The sequence below is a fragment of the Diabrotica virgifera genome, chromosome 5 (assembly GCF_917563875.1).
Source record: "Diabrotica virgifera virgifera chromosome 5, PGI_DIABVI_V3a".
In the NCBI taxonomy this organism is placed as follows: Eukaryota; Metazoa; Arthropoda; class Insecta; order Coleoptera; family Chrysomelidae; genus Diabrotica; species Diabrotica virgifera.
Genome location: NC_065447.1, coordinates 62,482,472 through 62,501,365, shown reverse-complemented (window position 1 = coordinate 62,501,365; position 18,894 = coordinate 62,482,472). Strand labels below are relative to the sequence as shown.

The 18,894-nt window shown below is 32.6% G+C and overlaps 2 protein-coding genes across 3 annotated transcripts in view; one reads left to right on the top strand and one right to left on the bottom strand.

Moving 5' to 3' along the window:
• LOC126884186 (serine/threonine-protein phosphatase 4 regulatory subunit 2) overlaps window positions 1–18,238 on the top strand; it is a 30,494-nt gene extending 12,256 nt beyond the window's left edge. The window contains exon 3 of the mRNA XM_050650044.1: window positions 828–18,238. Within this exon, the coding sequence (XP_050506001.1) occupies window positions 828–1,418 (591 nt within the window). The 3' untranslated portion in view covers window positions 1,419–18,238. The remainder of the gene's footprint in view (window positions 1–827) is intronic.
• Window positions 1–18,894, bottom strand: part of LOC126884185 (uncharacterized) — a 155,889-nt gene that overhangs the window by 22,454 nt on the left and 114,541 nt on the right. The gene's annotated exons all lie outside the window — the stretch shown is intronic.

The window sequence follows — 18,894 nt, the reverse complement described above, 5'->3', positions numbered from 1 at the left end:
GGGTTTATGTGATCTCCACCCTTGTGCAATGGAATTACAACATTTATCTTCAGGAAATCGGGAAATGTGCCAGCATTAAAACTATCATTAATTAAAATAGATAAAACATCCAAAGCAGAGTTTGGTAGATTATTGAAAACTCTTATAGAGATGTCATCATAACCCGAAGAGTTTTTGTTTCTGATTGATTTAAATATCTCTTTCAATTCCTCAACATTAGTATCATAAATTATGAAGGGACACATAACTTCTGTTTTCTTCAGATATGACAAAGGATCTGTACCATGTCTCAACTGTGCTGTTAAAGTTTCGGCTATGCTACAGTAAAATTCATTACAGTCATTTGGAAGTGGAGTGTGATGACTATTACCTGATCTGTGTTTACCCCTTAATTCATTTATTATAGACCAAGTTTCCCTAGTTACATTTGAGGAGTTTTCTATTCTATGCTTGTAGCAGTTTTCTTTTGCAGATTTAATAACATTTCTGTATATCTTTTTATATTGATTATAATATGTAACAAACCATTCATCTTGGTAATATTTTTTGATATAATGGAGCGATCTCATGGTTTTGCAGGAATTTTTAATGCCATTTGTAATCCAAGGTTTTCTATTTTTAATTTTAATCTTTTGTTTAGGAAAAGACCTTTCAAAAAATTCACATATTGTATTATGAAATGATTTAAATGGCTCAGACGATTGTGATAGGAGAGAATACCAGTCAAGACTCTCGCACTTTAATCTAAATTTACCAAAGTTAGATTTTGTAACTTTAACATTGAGCATTTTTAATTTAATTAAATACTGATTTTGTATCTGTTTCAGCCTAATCAAACTGAAACAGAAGTACAAAAACCAGAATCAATTACTGAAGCTGAAATAGAACCCACGGAACCATTGATAGAAGAAACACAGTTTGAAATTACACAGGTAGAATCTACAAGAGAATTGCCAACAGAAACACCAATTGAAGACATATCAACAGAAGAAGTAACCCCTGGTCCAAGTGAACCAGAAGTGCTAGAATCACTACCAGAAATCTCAGAACCTACAGTTGCTGTGGAAACAGAAGATAAAGAAGCAGAAGTGGTGGTAGAGAAATCATTAGATGCTCCAGAAGATACACTTCCTGTTGCTCCAGAAGTAGATGTCCCTGTACCTGAAGAATTGGAAAACATTGTAGATAGTTCAACCGATGATAAGAAAGAGGAAGAAGATATCTCTGAAAAACTACCACAAGAAGAAATCAGTGAATCTGAAAAGATAGAAACGACAAATGATGCAGATACTGCCACCAATGAATTACCTGACACCAAAGAGCTATCCGAGGAATCTCCTATGGAAGTAGATGTCAGCCAGGATAAGAAGTCAGAAACTGAGGAGCCTAGTTCGTCTGTAGAACCATTTTTAGCATAAATTTCTTTTTATATGTATAAGTCAACACGAGGCATTCATGTTTTTGTCTTATCTCGTTTATGTTAACATTTTATTGTATATCATTCGGAAAAATTTCATTTTTACGATACTACCTTAAGACATAAGTGGTGACTTTTTTAAATAAATTTTTATTTCTTATACTAAATATTCATGAATTTTTAGTTGTACGTTTTAAATAATCCATCATAAAGAAGTTAATGGAATAGTTTTTTCCTACTAATAAAAAACTGATACCACTAGACACTCTCTTATTAACATTAATCTAATAATCCAATATCTACAAAATATTCATTACTGTACCTGGAAGAAGGATATAGGCCTGGATCCGTCATACCAAAAAAAGTTGATTAATAGCAAGCTGAAAATTTGTTAATAGTTTAACGGTGTCTAGTCGTACAAACTTTGATGTATGGGAACACTGGAACAGGGGAAGTTTTAATTGTGGAACGTGTCATCCTGACAAGATTATGATTGTGAAAACTATCAGGTTGTTAACCCTTCGTTACTCGCACACGGTGTGTGAGACCGGCCGATAAATAACTTCCTGTAACTCTGATCGTAGTGGAGATTTCGAATTGCTGCTGCATATACCTCTTCAGTCGTCAGTCAACTATGGGTGAAGTCCACGTGCAGTATAAAAAAGAGTATTGTACTTTTATTACTAGGCAACACGGTGCGCCACACTGGGTGTGAGTAGGCCACAGATTTTTGTGTTTAAATCAGACATCGATAGTTTTAGTTAGTAAGGTAATTTAAGATATTTTTCTTTTTTCAATGTTTATATATTTGTTTATTTATATTTAGATATGTATTACGAGAAGAAGAAGCAAAGATTATTAAAATTATTTGAGGAAGAATCGACTGACGAGGAAACGTATGAAGATGATGATGAACAACGTTACTTTTGATTAACCCTCGTAAGGCGGTGCGGGGTGCAGCTGCACCCCAGACCTCGTTTTTCTCACCTATCTTTTTTAATAAATTTTTTTGATTTTTGTCCATTTTTTTATTCGCATTAAATTCAATTCTAAACGCATTCCACCCATTACAGCATTTAAAACTCTTTGCGTTTACATGTTTTTTTTTTGGAAAAATGACTGTAAGGTGCAAATGATGAAAATTTCATCCTGAATTAGACGTTTCTGCTGTTCCAACTGAAACTAACAGAGCTATTCGCAAAATTAAATTCCAACAGAGGGCGCTCAAAATTTCAAAGATGGACTACAACTCTAGGAAAACAATTCATTTTGTCATTTGAATTCACAGTTCTAAAACGTTAAATTAAAATCATTTACAGGAGTGTTTTGCCAAAGTAACCACTAAGTTTTGCAACTAAGACATCTTATAAGTTAAAGACGACTCAAAATTATGTTTAATCTGTATGCATTCATTAAAATTTGATGCTAACTACTGATTTGTTTTTACCTTTTTTCATAAAAAAAATCTGGCCTCCCGATAATCACACAGCGTTCTAAAAATTATTAATCTATCTTAGGATTTCTAATTTTGTTTTTAATTTAATTAATAGTTGCACTACAGTTTATTTTGCACCAACAGATAACAATTTTTAATTAAATAAAAACTAGAAACTTGGAAACTAAGTAGGTGAATTTATTTTATAATAATTGTGTTCTGGAAATTACGAGGTGGTCGGGATATTTTGCATAACAATGTACATTCTATGTACAGAATATAATATACCACATTTTATTTATTTATTTAATTTTGCAGTCGCTTAAACATTAAAAAATACTACGCTTAATCCAAACGTTAAATTAACAAAATGTGTGATTTGGCATTGGTTAATTTAGGTCTTTACGTAGAGTATAATAGGAATGAATACTGAGGAACACTGCAATAGTTTTTTTAAGTCGAAATTATTGTTAATTACAACATAAACTGACCGCAAATATGTACACAAATTAATGGCAAAGTCAATGTTTTCCTTGAGTTGATGCTTTTCAAATTCGCCACCAGGTGTCGCCCACTTTGCGGTTCCTCGCCAATGGGACAATGTCGGTGTTATTTATGTCAGAGATAAAAGACCGAAAGTCCCTGCATAACTGTATTGTGTGTAAAAACTTTGTGTTGCTCACACTGTGAAAAATTTCGTGTGTTTGTCTTGCAGCGATAATATTGTTTTTAAGAAGAAATTAGTACTTTGTAAAATTATGTTTCATAATATGAAAAACAAGTCCTATTTATATTTCAAATCAATTTCCCCAACGTTCACATATAAAAATATGGATATACGGATGGGGTGCAAATGCACCCCGCACCGTTGTTTACGTAAGAATGTAAGCACCGCTTTACGAGGGTTAAAGTAATGTAATATATTCATTAGATAATATAATTTCACACAATTTTGTAAAAATAAAATTTTTTAAATATTGCTGACCCATATTTTTGGTCCCGGTCTTCTGCACCGTGCGCAAGTATTCGATCACAAAAAATTGGCGCGAGTAACGGAAGGTTAAGTTTATTCAATAGCAAACTTATACAGTGAGGACGTTTGAGTTGGAATAAATTCATTATCTCGAGAATGGGTGAATTTGGAGAGAAATCCTGAGACAGGTCGATTTTTATTTTTAAATTTTATTTTCCGGCATATATTTTGTACTAGTGACGTCATCCATCTGGGTGTGATGACGTAATCGATGATTTTTTTAAATGAGAGTAGGGGTTGTGTGATAGCTCATTTGAAAGGTACAGTGGAACCCCGATAAGTCGGCCCCCGATAACCCGGAAGTCCGGCTAACCCGGACCGATTTTCATCAGATAAACATTTTGATTTTCAATATTTTGTATTTTTCAATTTAATTGTGGCTTATTTCCAATCAAAATAGTTAATTATCAGACAAACCTTTCAACAATAAAAATGTATGTAATATAATATTTGAGAGATAATGTGTACTTATGTGTGTAATTTGAACTATAGGATATTAAAAATTACTCATAGCACACGCCGCAGAAACAACAGCCACCTGTCTGTAGTATCTATTCCTTTTTATTTCAAACTGTCAGCATTGTTTAGGAAAGACTATTTAAAAAATTCTTTTATAAACAATGGTCTTTAGTATTGTGTGTCTTGTATTGTTCGCTTCCATTTGCTTACGTTTGGGTTTGGTGTTTTTTTTAGTAATTTTAATGAGTAGGTAATACTGTGCATATTTATAAATATATTTCATGTTATTTCAATTCTAACGGAGTTTATCTGTAAGTATGCCGTATTTTATTAATTTTTACCATATTCTCCGGCTATCTCGGATTTTCGATAACCCGGATCGGTCGCGGTCCCGATTAATCCGAGTTGTCGAGGTTCCACTGTAATTTGATTCTCTATTCAACAATATAAACAAAAACCTAATTATTTATACAGTGGGGCCAAAAAATTTTTTTTTTAATTAAAGTAATTGAAACAAAAAGAAGAATGTATGTAGTTTCTTTAATGCAAAATACATTTTACTGCTGTCAGAAAACAAAAAAAAAATGTTAATTTGGAAAATAAACATTGCTTTTCGCTTAAATTAATTTTCAAACTGCTAAGAAGCAGGTGGGTGGCAGCTTTTATGTTGAATTCAAGCGAAAAACAATATTTATTTATCAAATAAACATTTTTTCCTGTTTTCGGACAGCAGTAAAATATATAAGTATTTCGAATTTAATAAATTACATACATTCTTCTTTTTGTCTCAATTGTATGTATACACCGTTTTTAGGCGTCAACGCCCTTCGGTAGGGATCTATGGAGGAGTATCACCGAGCCGGAAGCCCTTATCCCTTCCCGTACCGCTCCTCCATAGGCCGATCAGACGCCAGTTTATTTCAGACCAAGCCGTAGACTCTATTGAGTTTTATACTACGGCGTTGGCCTTTTATAAATTTCATGACCTAGCTGAGGCTCGAACCAGCGACCGCAAATCCACTAAACTTGTCGATCGCCTGAGCCCCAGCTAACTGGACCGTCAAGACCGACAATTTTTTTTTTTTTTTTTTGTCTCAATTAATTTATTAAAAAAAATTGTTTTTCGCCACCCTGTATAAATAATTAGGATATTGTTTATACTACTGAATAGAGAATTAAATTACCTTTGAATTGAGCTGTCACACAACCCCTACTCTCATTTAAAAAAATCATCGATTACGTCATCACGCCCAGATGGCTGACGTCACTAGTATGATATATATGCCAAAAAGTCATAATTTAAAAATAAAAATCGACCTCTCTCAGGATTTTTCTACAAATTCTCCCCTTCTCGAGATAATGAATTTATTCCAACTCAAACGTCCTCACTGTATAATATGAAAAAATGTTTGTCCGGCAAATATGTTAGGCATTTTAATAAGTCCAACACGTAGAACATGTAAAATTACAGGAATTATATTGATGGTAAATTGCAGTCTGATTTTTGCATGAGAGCAGGGGTGTCATGGTGCGGGAACGCCGTTCCGGCACTGATTAAGAAAAGAAAATAAATAAATAGAGAATTTAGGTTTTGTAAACAAAAATTAGCAGTGCGTTCCGGCACTGCTAATTTTGCCATGACACCACTGCATGAGAGTTTAATGAAAGGGTAACAAATCAATTGGAAGTCTGTCCGACAAAATACATGGGACGTTTTCGTAGTCTGACGTTCGAAACCTGTTCCACAATTAAACTTCCCCTGTTCTCGTACATCAAAGTTTGTCCGACTAGACACCGTTAAGCTATTCACCGTATCAGCAAAAGTGCAGTTAAACCATGCTCTCAAATTCTTTAACCAGGAGATGTGATCTTCCACTACTCACTCTACCCTGTATTCTTGTATTATTAATTGCAACAAGTTATAACGCTCGCCCCTCATGACATGTCCCAGATATTGCAGTTTTCTATCTTGAATAATTGTATTTAAAACCTCTTTATCAATTTTTCCCATTCTTCGAGGTGTTAAGAAGTTCCCATTGTTCGAGAAACTCGACATTCGTAACTCTATCCACCCAACTTATTCTTAATATCCTTCTGTAGACCCATAACTCGAAGGCTTCTAATCTGTCTGATACGTATTTCTTTAATGTCCAAGCCTCCAACCCATAAAATAATATGGAGAACACGTAGCCATCTCAAAATTCTGAGTGCCTAGGATGTTTAATTGTTTACCAGTAGGTAGCTGATGAGTTTCTTAAAATTTAATTGTCCTCTTTTTTATAAGTTCAAAGTTTATGTTGGGCACATATCAAACTGAAGCGACCAAACGTGACCTTTTAGTGTTTTGAGTGATATATGGATGTCTAATTTCGAGGGACAGCAGTTTTAAGGAAAATGATCATTAGGAAGAACAAAAACATTGTTATGCAAGGTAGGGAAGAGAGTACATTTTATGTCGGTAATAGCACTAAGCTGTGTCATTTACAAGTGACGATGCAACAATCAATACGAAAATATACATAATAACGTTAATAGACAGAAAGCCTTTCTCTCATGGTTTCTCCATTACTGAGGATCGTGATTTCCTCCAGTACTAGAGTTTCGCAGAAAGAGCGGCCATCACAATTTGGTCGAACCATCTGGTTGTTAACCGTTCTCTTGGTCTTCCACCGGAACGTTTGTGCCAGACATACTTCTTTATAAATGCCAAAAAATCCTTGTAACATAAATATTGTGAATGTAACTGAATATTGTTCAGCGTTGCAACATATATCGGTGGTATGTTCATCTTTAAGGCTCCCAACATGTATAATATATGCATTGTGGCATCCTGACATTGCTGAGAAATGTCTGCTTCAGAAATGGCCTATTTTTGACTCTACCAATTTTAGTTAACATTGCTTTACCCTGAAATTCACCCTTAAAATATGATAAGGCGCTATTGCTAAGGCAGCCATATTCAAAATTCGAGGCGTATCTACCTGCCATATCATAGGTTATGGCACTATAGAAGTTTTACTTGAGTAATTTGTCTTGGCTAACAAATGCATTTATCACATGTTAGGGCGATATTTAAAAATGAATGGTATTAATACTTATCACACATCCAATCTCTCGACCACAGCGTAACTCGAACTGTCTTGTGGCGCTCTTGCTAATGCTGAGGGAGCAAAAGCCGGAAATGGTAATAACGACACAGAGTACCTCGATTTTTGCCCCTTCGCTTCGTTATCGATCATTCGCTATCTGTACACTAAATAGATACGAAGCGAATACGTTTGATAACGAAGCAAAGGGTCAAAAATATCGAGGTCCTGACGCACTATGCAGTTTCTAAGATAACTAAATTATATGAAATTATTTCACAATGAAGGCAACGCCTAAAGGAATGTGTTAGGCCAAAAAATAGATTTTCCATTTTTCTTGGGTTATGGTACTATAGGGAACTTGCATAAAATTTTAAATTTGAAAAAATGTTATAAATCACAACAGAACATAATTTAAAACATGTATCGAAAGATAAAAAAGTTTTGTTTGGCTTTCGTTTGGCCCCTAAAGACAATTAAAAATTCAAATTATACAAGCCAGCCCAAAACGCGTCGTGACGTCATCCGTTTATATGTTTACATTCTTCCAACAAAGTAAACAGAATTTTTAAATTAGACGTTATAAACGTCAGTAGAAAATACAGTTATGTGACGTTACAAGTGTTTTTGATCGTTTGAACTATTCATAGAAAACTTGTATTCTTACAAAATGGTTTTATTTTCCGTAGTAAACCTTCTTTCCTTTCCTTCAATAACTATATCAAACTCCAATGTCAACAAACTGGTATATATTATTACAGTGACTTACGATAAATGTTAATAGAATATAAATATTTTTTCCACCTACCTCTACCGAAAGTATACTTTTCCGGACCTGATTGTAGGGAGCAAAGTTGTACTTTTCCTCCCTAGGGAGGAAAATATTTTTCCTCCCTAGGGAGGAAAAGTAAAAGTGACGTCATGATATTTCATTCATGAAATATAACTTATTGACGCCCTGTACAATATCTATTTTCTATTACGTAAGTATCTATAGATTTTAACGTTTATTTAAAAACACTCTGTATTTTGCAGAATGGTAAAAAACAGTAAATTGTTATTCTGATTTAACAATGTTTACATTAATAATTTTTGACTTATATTTGACAGTTGACAGTTATAATGTACCTACTTGTTGGTTTTAGTTCTAATATATTTTGTTTATTAGTTACATAAATATATTAAGTAAAAATAAAAAAATGACTTGTTATTTGAGGAAGGTGGAAAAACCATATGTATAACATGGGAGTAAAGTGCATTTTCCTCCCTTGAATGATTACTGCCCTCCGCTACGCGTCGGGCAGTAAACTTCATTCTCGGGAGGAAAAGTAGCACTTTCCTCCCTTGTTATACAAATAGCTATTCCTTTATTCCGCGAAGGGGTATACCCAAGTAGGTGAAGGCCAATAAACTAAAGAAGAAGGATATACCTAATTATAACCATAAACGGAACCATAGGTATAGTTAAACTGTGCGACGTCACGGGTTGTTTGAACTATTTTAAAATACAGAAGACTTTAAATTAGTACTTCTAAGTTAATACAGTCGGAAAAATAAAAGAATACCCATGAACAATCACATCAATCACTTATTTTGTCTTTTTCTATAAATAACAAACGTTTGTTATAGAAAAAGACAGCAAATACAAAATAAGTGATTGATGTGATCGTTCATGGGTATTCTTTAATTTTTCCGACTTTCGAGTTTTTGAAGCGTAAAATTTTGGAAATCTCATTTTTATACAAAACTGAACATTATTATGTAATAAAAAAATGTGCAAGTTCCCTATTGAAGTCGGGGTGCGACATATATCCATACAATTTTTGGAATATGTATATAACATAACTGTTAATTTTTACTAAATTTAGGAGATAAGCCAAAAATGTGGATGCTTGTAAGTAAACTTTTAATAAAATAAGGTGTAATTCAGTCTTTCGTTCAATTGTGTATTTTGATTGTAAAGTACAGTACCAAGTTGCTTGTGTAGTCTCGTATATACATATATCTGTCTCTCTAGATTTTTATACTGTATAAGAAGATAAAACTTCATTTTTTCAATACTTTTTATAGCGTTCACAAACAGAAGCATGTTTCAGTGTAAGTTTTTCTATGTTTAGCAGTGTTCAACAATTCCAATTCTTTGAATCCCACATTCACCAAGTCCCGAAATTTCTATATTGTCTTCCCATTTCATCTGGTACATATTCATCCCTGTGATGGATGACCGAAGTTATCTTTATCGTTTGAGTTAAAGTTAAGATAACTCTCAGGGATATTGAGCCCATAATTATTTAGGTAAAATTCGGTGTGATGTATCTGTTATCGTTATGAGATAGTTATTTCTTCAACGTTATATTAGAAATAACATCTGAGGAACAAAGTTTGAAGTAACAAAGAGAACCTTATGTAGAAATAGTACAAGTTGGAGTGAGTGCGAGAGATTATTCGGAACATGCTACAGGATGGGTAGATAACCGTAAAAGTAAATACCCGTCGTCGTCGGCCACCGCTGATGACCGAACAGCAAACAGCTGTTCGTGTTCGGTGGTGTATCAAACAGTAGATAGAAACAGGGTTGCCAGATTGGTGTATTTTCCCATAATTTTGGGGTAATTTGAAAGGGTCTAGGAAAATTTTTCTACGCAGAAATTGTAGTGGGATTTTTTAGGGGGCGGAAAATTATGGAGGATTTTAAGGGGTCATGGTAAATTAAATTTGCGAATGTACATAGAACTGTATATTATACTCCCATATAATCGAAGACGATAGGAACTATGAATTATTTTCAGGGCCCTCGTTGATAAATAGTATAATTTTGGTTCACTGTTCTCTTCATTTGACTACCAATTTATTAAAATGCGACAACAATTTAAATTTGGGGTACAGTAGAACTCCGATTATCCGGGTGCGGATTATCCGTGCTGCGGATTATCCGTGCTATGATTATCTATTACTCAAGATGCGTTTTTGAGGTTTTATCAAAATAGCGCCATCGTAAATCACTTGACGGAAACTATATGACGAAAGAGAGACTCATAATGAAAGATTTATTTTTTTCTGTTATTTTTTATGGTAGGTACATATGTATGTGTATACGTACATATGTATTATACATAAGAAATACATGTTCGGATTACCCGTGCTTTTCAATTATCCGTGTCACCCTTCGGTCCCGAGGAGCACGGATGATCGGGGTTCTACTATATTTGAGCTTTAATTTGAGGGAATTTCAGTTTCTAAGTGGGGGATTTATAAAATATCATCTGCCAACTCTGGATAGAAATCTCAGTAGGTACCTACTTAAAATAAAGTCCCTATGTTAATAAAATTTCAACTTATATCTCTCGATTTGATTTTTGTATAACTTTTAAAATAATTGTATTACCCTTCTATTCTTAATTATTAAATTATTAGCTTCTAAATTCACTTAATTTCTGTCTAAAAACAAGTCAAAAGATGAACCTAACCTTACATAACCACAGAGTTATCTCATAACTTGAGGTTTAACGTCGCGTTATAAAGTGACAGTGTTGATATATCAGATAACTTAAGAAGTGTCAAGAAATAACGCAAGTAGTTAAGTTAAATATGATACATCACACCAATTCGAGGATTATAACTTAACTACAGGATAACTTTACGTTAAAGACAACTTCGGTCATCCATCACAGGGCTGATTACCTTCTGTAATGCCAATTAGTGAGCAAAGCTGCCCATCTTTATAAAAGAGGTTAGAAACTCAGAAATAGAAGTCATGAATGTAGATTTATCATGTTTTGTTTTTTGAACCATATATACACCAGCTACACTGACGTCATAGGTTTTAACATGAAAAATGACGAAATATACATGAAAAATAAAAATGTTTTAATCTTTCAGATAGGACAAAAATTGTATAAAGACTGTATTTTGCTATAGCTTCAAAACTGAAAGGTTACAACTGGTCCACTGGATCTTTGCACAAACGTGTCTTGTAATAATTCAGTTAAAACATTTAAGTGGATGTAAAAATTATTTTTCTTTCTTCTAGGTTTCTAGCTCAATGACTATTCGCTCCGAGCGTTAACAAAGTGTCAAAGCAAAATCGACCGACCTGCTCATGGTGGCGGTTTTTTGAAAGTTTGTAAGGACGCTTTGTGTATGTTTAAATGGGATATTTTAAAAAAATGCCGTGTCACACTAGTGATATAATGTATTAATATAAACAGAAAATAAAAACACACTTAATCTGATATAAATTCTTCACTTTCCATTATTGATTATCAGTTTGATTATGTATACATAACCTCACTATCGCAGTTTATGTCAATAAATCTTTATTAACGAAAAAGAAAATATTTTTGTTGTACTTACTATTAATTAATAACTAATGAATTCTAACCATTGTATTCGGTTATTATCACTACAAAATAAAATATTCAAGTTTAACAAAATAATCCCACAAGAGTCAATGTTAAAACGTCCTTACAAAATTTGACAGCGTGTCACGTGACTGTAAATAGAGGGGAGACGCACGGTGATAATTTTGTCGATTGTTAGGTATCATGCAAGGTTCATAAATAGACAGGTTGCATGGTAACTTTCCACCAATCAGCGTCGAGAATCTAATGGCGGGAGTGACGTCACCCAGAATGCTGCATTCAAATTCATTCACTTCACTCATTGAAATGAACTCGGAAAGTAGGAATGTATTGAAAATGTGTATATTTAAAAAAAATACGTTTGGATTTTTAATAACTATTTCATATATTCGTTAAAAAATGTGGTAGATACCTGTAGAGTTACAAAAATCATAGAATATAATTGCAATTAAATATATGCAGTAGAATAGCATTACTACTTAATTAAAGCAGAAGGAGATTCTTTCTTGTGTATATATGGGACTAAATCATTCAAATATCCTAGGTATATTAATAATGGGTTGAATACAATTTACTTTTTTAAATGATTTTGAGTAGGTATATAATAATTTTGAATTGGGGATACTGCATGTAGTACATTATTGTAAATTCCTCCTAACATGTAAACCATGGTGAAAAAGAGATTCAACTAAAGATTTATGTATCAAAATTAGTAGTTTTTCCCTTAAGTTTAACATAAGAGCATCTGATTACGTTAGGTACTGGATTATAATATCTAAAACTATTAAAACATTATGATTCCATTCAATAGGTACCTGTGAAATTTTACATTAACAGTAAATTATAAAAAAAATACAATTTCAGCGCAATAAAGGGAATTTTGCCCATTTTATATATTCATTTAGTTTATAATTGTTTATTCAAACGATCTTCAGATGGCTGCAATATTGGTTATAATTTTATATGAAACAATTACATATAATAGATCTATTATCTATAGACTTAATTAGATATATTGTTCAATAAGTCTAAGCAGATTGTAACCTACACAGATGATGTAAACTTGATGTGAAGAACCGCAAGAGACATTACAGAACTGTAATGTCTCTATTCGCGGTGTGCAAGTACTTGGAAGGGAAACGAGAAACGACCGTGCGCGAGTCGCGGAGAAATATTGCAACTATCTTAAATAATTCATATTGTCAATTCAAATTGTCAAATTGACGTATATTTCATACCTTCTGTCATTGAAGCAGAAAAATTATATATTGCTCCACAATATTGATATGATATGCAATTATTTTATAAAGGCAAATTTAATTAATTGTATTTTGAGTGCAGTACTGCATTTTAATAACTAATTTTATTTACTACATACAATTGTTCACGTTTTCATAACATAACCTGGCTCTTATTTTTTCTTCTTACTATTTTTTTGGACTATGGCCTTGACAATTATCCAGTAACCAGGACTAATATAATTGGCCAATATAATTAAAAGTGCGAATAAAAGTACAGAGCGTAGAAATAGGGGTCGCTTTGCCGAACTTGCACGGTCCCAATACACGAATGTCCTTTACTATACAATACAGCAGAAAGAAAATCCAGTAAAGTAAGTAGGTACTTAATACAACCACATTAAAATGTATCTTAACACTTGTAAAAGAGTTTTCGGTTAAAGTTATTATACTAAAAACACTTAATAATATCTATAGATACATTATATCTTAAGATATAAACACAAATTAAAACACTAACGATATTTAATAACAAAATATAGCCTCCAAACCACGTATCCTATTATGTTTACAAACAATTCGTAAAATTGATCGTCTGGGTGACGTCACGATGACAATATTTCATTTGTCAATGTCAAAGTTACCATACAACCTATGGTATAGGGACCTTGGGTATCATGTATCATGTTGTCTACCATATTTGCTATCGTGGATTTGTTGACAGCATGTTTCTAATCCATGATGTTTTTCTGCCGTTTTGGGCAGATTTTGGACCTTGGACGTTTGCCTTGGATCTTTCCCTATATGATGATATACAAAAGTTCCCATTTTTCAGGATGGCTCATATAGCTATAGGCTGTTTAATTTTGTGATTGTAGATTGTGTGGATGGAGAAGAAACATATTAAAAAATAATTCGTATATAATATCGTAAATGTGCAAAGATACATCGGACAGACTAATAAAGTTTTGAATTTTCCCTATTTATGTGGTGTTAGCCACTTGCACGATTGTAAAACAAGTATATCAATCTAAATTTGGGCTGCACTTAAAACTTCGGAGGACAGCTATGTTAATAGAGCTTAATTCTTAGTTCCTCTGTTACAAGTTACCAAAGAAAGAGAAAGAATTATGAAACAATAAAAAAAATTGAGAAGTTGGTTTTTTTAATAAAATGACATCATGTATTTATAGTTTCAGTAGCAACAAAAATAACCAGCTTTTATTTGCGACTGTGTAGATATCTCTGTTCAATCCTGGCCCCCCGAAGGGAATGTAGTGGTCGTCGTGTATTGTCCGTGTCGAAAGATCTGTCTCTAATCCTTTTCTTTAACTCATGCATAGGTCTTTTGCATATTCCTGTAATTTGATCGATCCATCTTGTTGGGGATCTTCCTCGTGATCTTCGGCCTTCCACCTTTCCTTATATGATGAGTCTTTCCATGTTTTCTGTGTTTGCTCTCATAACATATCCAAAGTATTTTAATTGTTGGAGATGGACTTTACTGGAGAGTCGTAGAGTCGTTGGCTAACTTGTAGCTCTCTTAGAATTGAATTATTTGTTCTACGGTCTTGTCCAAGGAATTCGTAACATTCGTCTCCAACAGAACATTTCAATGTTGTCTATATTTCTTTCCGCAGGGCCCCCGCTACCATATGTGCAAAGTGTGCAATGCACACGGCCGCCATCCTTTAGGGGCGCCAAAACCCTGGGTCAAAAATTGCAAAAAAAAAACAAAAAACCAAAAATTAATTTTAAAATTAAAGTTGAGAAATTAAATAGGATTGAGTATAAACACACACGAAATTTTATTAGTATAATAATATCATCCAGTTACTGCTGATTCCCATTTGCGAGAACATGTCAGAAGTCAGGCATTTTAATTTATTTTGTTATGATCTTATTCTGTTTGCTTCATTTTGATATTTTAGTCTACAAATAATAGTCCATTTACTCACAGTTTTTGCTGTGAATTTTAAAGAACCGCTTATATTGACATGAAATTTGTCATACACATAGCTAACAAGAAAAGAAGTGATATTCGAGAATACCTGGGGGTATTCTCGAAAGTGAAAAAAAATACGGTCCAAATAAGTGCGGAATTGGATAAACTGACTAATTCTAAGGAACTTCTGTTCTATAGAGATTTTCACTAAGTCAATACTTTCGAGTTATTTGCGAGTGAATATGTTCATGTTTCAACCAAAAACCTCGTTTTTAGACGGTTTTTCACAAATAACTCAAAAACGAATTATTTTATCGAAAAAATACTCTTACCAAAAATATAGCTTACAAAAAAAATTAAAAAAAATAATGAATATATATTATGAATATGAAGTCTGCAAACCCAGTAGAAGCAGAGTTGTAGCAAATGAAAAGTAGGTTCTTATTCGTCAAATTCCAAATCGAATATTTCAACGTGAAATAACCAAAAAATTAAGCACTTTGCAGGGAAAACTCATTACAACTTCTTTAAAGTGTTAAAAAAAGCTTTATTTTTGATTTTTAAACAAAGTTTCTAGCAATAAAAACAAGAAACAAGCAACTTTTTTTAGTAAAAAAAATCGTGAACATCAGCATTCCAAATGAAATTAATCGTTACCGCTTTACCATTTACTTTATATCCATGTATTGTTTATAATTATGATCTGTAAGTTTCATCAGTTTTTTTAATCTTAAAAAAATTCCTTTTTTTCCCAATATCTAACTTAAAAATTTTATTAGTGATACCAGACATTTCAAGCAGTAAAAAATGTAGGTTTTGCTTTTCTGAATATTTTGGATTTTTTATTTTCCTGTAAGAAAAAAATTGGTTACGATATGGCTGTTCAAAATTTGCATACACTCGTGATTAGTGACTCGTTCAAGCCCTTGTTAACTACTGCTACTATAAAGCCTTTTTAAAAATAAGCACTTTGTACCGATGAAACATCAGATCATATAGACAATACATAAATAAGTAAATAACGTGTGGAAGCTGTAACGATTAATTTCATTTGGGATGCCAATTAGGGGGGGACTTTCACCATTTTTTTACCAAAAAAAGTAACCAACATTAGTAACTTACTTTTGATGTTAAAAAAAACAAAAATATGACTTCTTTAAATTACTTAAAAAGTTATTACTGATAAGTGCTTGATTTTTTGGTTATTTCACGTTGACATATTCGATTTATGATTTGACGAATAAGAACCTCCTTTTCATTAGCTATAACTCTACTTCTACTGGGTCTGCAGACTTCATAAATATAGGTACTTACACCATTTTTTCACTTTTTTATAAGCTACATTTTTTTTTCGATAAAATACTTTTTGAGTTATTTGTGAAAAATCGTCCAAAAACAAGTTTTTTTTCTTAAAAATGAACATATTCACTCGCAAATAACTTGAAAAGTATTGACTTGATGAAAAAACTTAGAACTAGAACAAAAGTTATTTAAAAAAGTCACTTTATCCAATTTCCGGACTTTTTTTAACGTATGTTTTTTCACCCCCGAGAAGGGGTGCAACTCACCATCAGGGCAAAAGCACACATCGGCACATTATCACTTTTTTCTTTTACATGTTAGCTATGTGTATGCCAAATAATGACATGTCAATCCAAGCATTTCTTTAAAATTCGGAGGATTTACAATATTTTACCTTGAGTGGACCTTTGAATGGACTATAAATATGACTTCTAAAGTTCAGTTTTTTGGTTTATTTTAAGCACCTACCTACCTTCAAAAAATAAATAAAAACATCCAAAATGCCTTAAGGGGCGCCAAAATCCTTTTTTTGCACACAGGCGCCAGTAACCCTTACGGGGCCCCTGTCTTTCCGATTGTCTCGGGGTCCAAGATTCACATCCGTAGGTCAGTATTGGGAATAGTAAGCAGTTGATCAACCTCATCTTTAACTTAATGTTGTTCTAAAGCTATTTTCTTGTGGCATTTTTGTAATCAATTATTCTAAATGGGAAATAAGCCACAATTTAAATTAAAAAAATTGATTTTATTTACATTAATAAAATCATTTTTTAAATTAAATTGTGGCTTATTTCCACAATTTAATTATTAAAATATTAATATTTTGTATTTTGACAACGACATCCGATTTGGACGTCGAAACGTTAATAAAATCTATTTTTAAATTAAATTGTGGCTTATTTCCCATTTAGAATAGTTGATCTCATCTTTAACGCTCTTGAAATTTGACGACTGTAGAGCGACTGTATATAATATTAAGTTATTCTTTAGAAAATTCTTTGCCAATGTCTGTTACAGGCTCTAACTTCAATGTATTCTGTCTTTACAGCCCAAATGATTTTACTGGTGTTATGGTCTTTGATATCATTGTCCTGGATAAAATTGTTCAGTGTTTTCGGATTTGGTCACATACTTATACTTTTATTATGTAGGATGTAGGAATATATGGTTGTTACATTGGGAAAATCGTTCCATTATAGTCAAAATGGAAATCGGTCAGAATGCCCAAAAAAGTGGCAGTGTCAATATTTGCTATATGAAATTCAATATTTTTCAGACATTCCAGAAGCCGCTTTAAAAATATTTTAACATCCCATTAATCTTATAAATTAGTCATTTTAGTACTTACCGTAAACATTTGGATATTAGTACAGTTAAAATAATTACACGATAAATATTGCGCGAGAGAAATTAAACGTTTTTTCTACTTTTAAGGACAAAAAAAGCAAGTTCCCTATTAAGTATATGACTAGTAGTATAAACAGATGTATTATTGTATTATTTACATAATGTATTATTTCAATATAACAATAAAGTTTGGGGATAATCAAAGATTGCTGGGACTATGGTTGAAATGTCGATAGGCATGTTTGGTTATATAGATATGTCATTAGCCTAACACCACTAAGTATAAGATGTTAAAACATGCATAGGTATAAAATAATAATTTTTGTAAATAAACAAGCCAAAAACTATTCTTTTCTTGTTTCAAAATTTGAATGAATATTGTAATGTTTCTCTTCTCTTTTGGATACATGTTTGCAGATAAAACCAAAACTATAAGGATACAATGATCTCTTGAAATAATGTGTAATATTACAACTATTATTTTCTTTTTGGCGTCGTAGCTATAATGTTGATAATAATACCTTTTTTAAACTTAAGTTTTAAATAATTCTCTTATTTATCGTATTATAATTCTGCATTTTTTTAAATAAAAATAAATAGTAATTATGGTGTGGCTTTATTTTTTTTATTATTACCTTCCATTCTGTTTTGTTCATAGTAAAAGATTCCTCAAGTGAAATAATTGATTTGTAGCACTGGTGAAGCGTCGATGTAACCACTGTTACCATTGATAACAGTTATCCAATTCCATTTACCTATATGTTTACCAATAGAAATATATTATTATATTATGTGTTGATAGTACCTAATTCAGTAAATAGCCAACTACTAGTAGACACACGAAAATATTGGCGAGTTTATGTGACTCAGTTGCACTTTATTTCACTCTGTTACCAGTTTCATTTGTGGTTACATCCTCGCTGTCGCTCGGGACCAGCTATTGTCTGAAAATTTTGAAGGAGCGACGGAGTAAGCTAGCTGTGTAATCAGTAGCCCTGTTGCCAGATTTAAATTTGGTTACAGTACCTATAAAAAGTGTGCGTGCAGTTAACCATAGATGAGGGTCGCTGCGTAATCGATCAACTACTTGAAATAGCCCATTCTTTCACGGTTTTTGCTCTAAATTTTAAAGAACCGCTTGGATTGACATGAAATTTGGCATACGTATAGCTTACATGTCAAAGAAAAAAAGTAATATTGTGGCGATGTGTGCTTTTGCCCTAATGGTGACTTTCACCCCCTCTTGGGGATGAAAAAATATATGTCCAAAA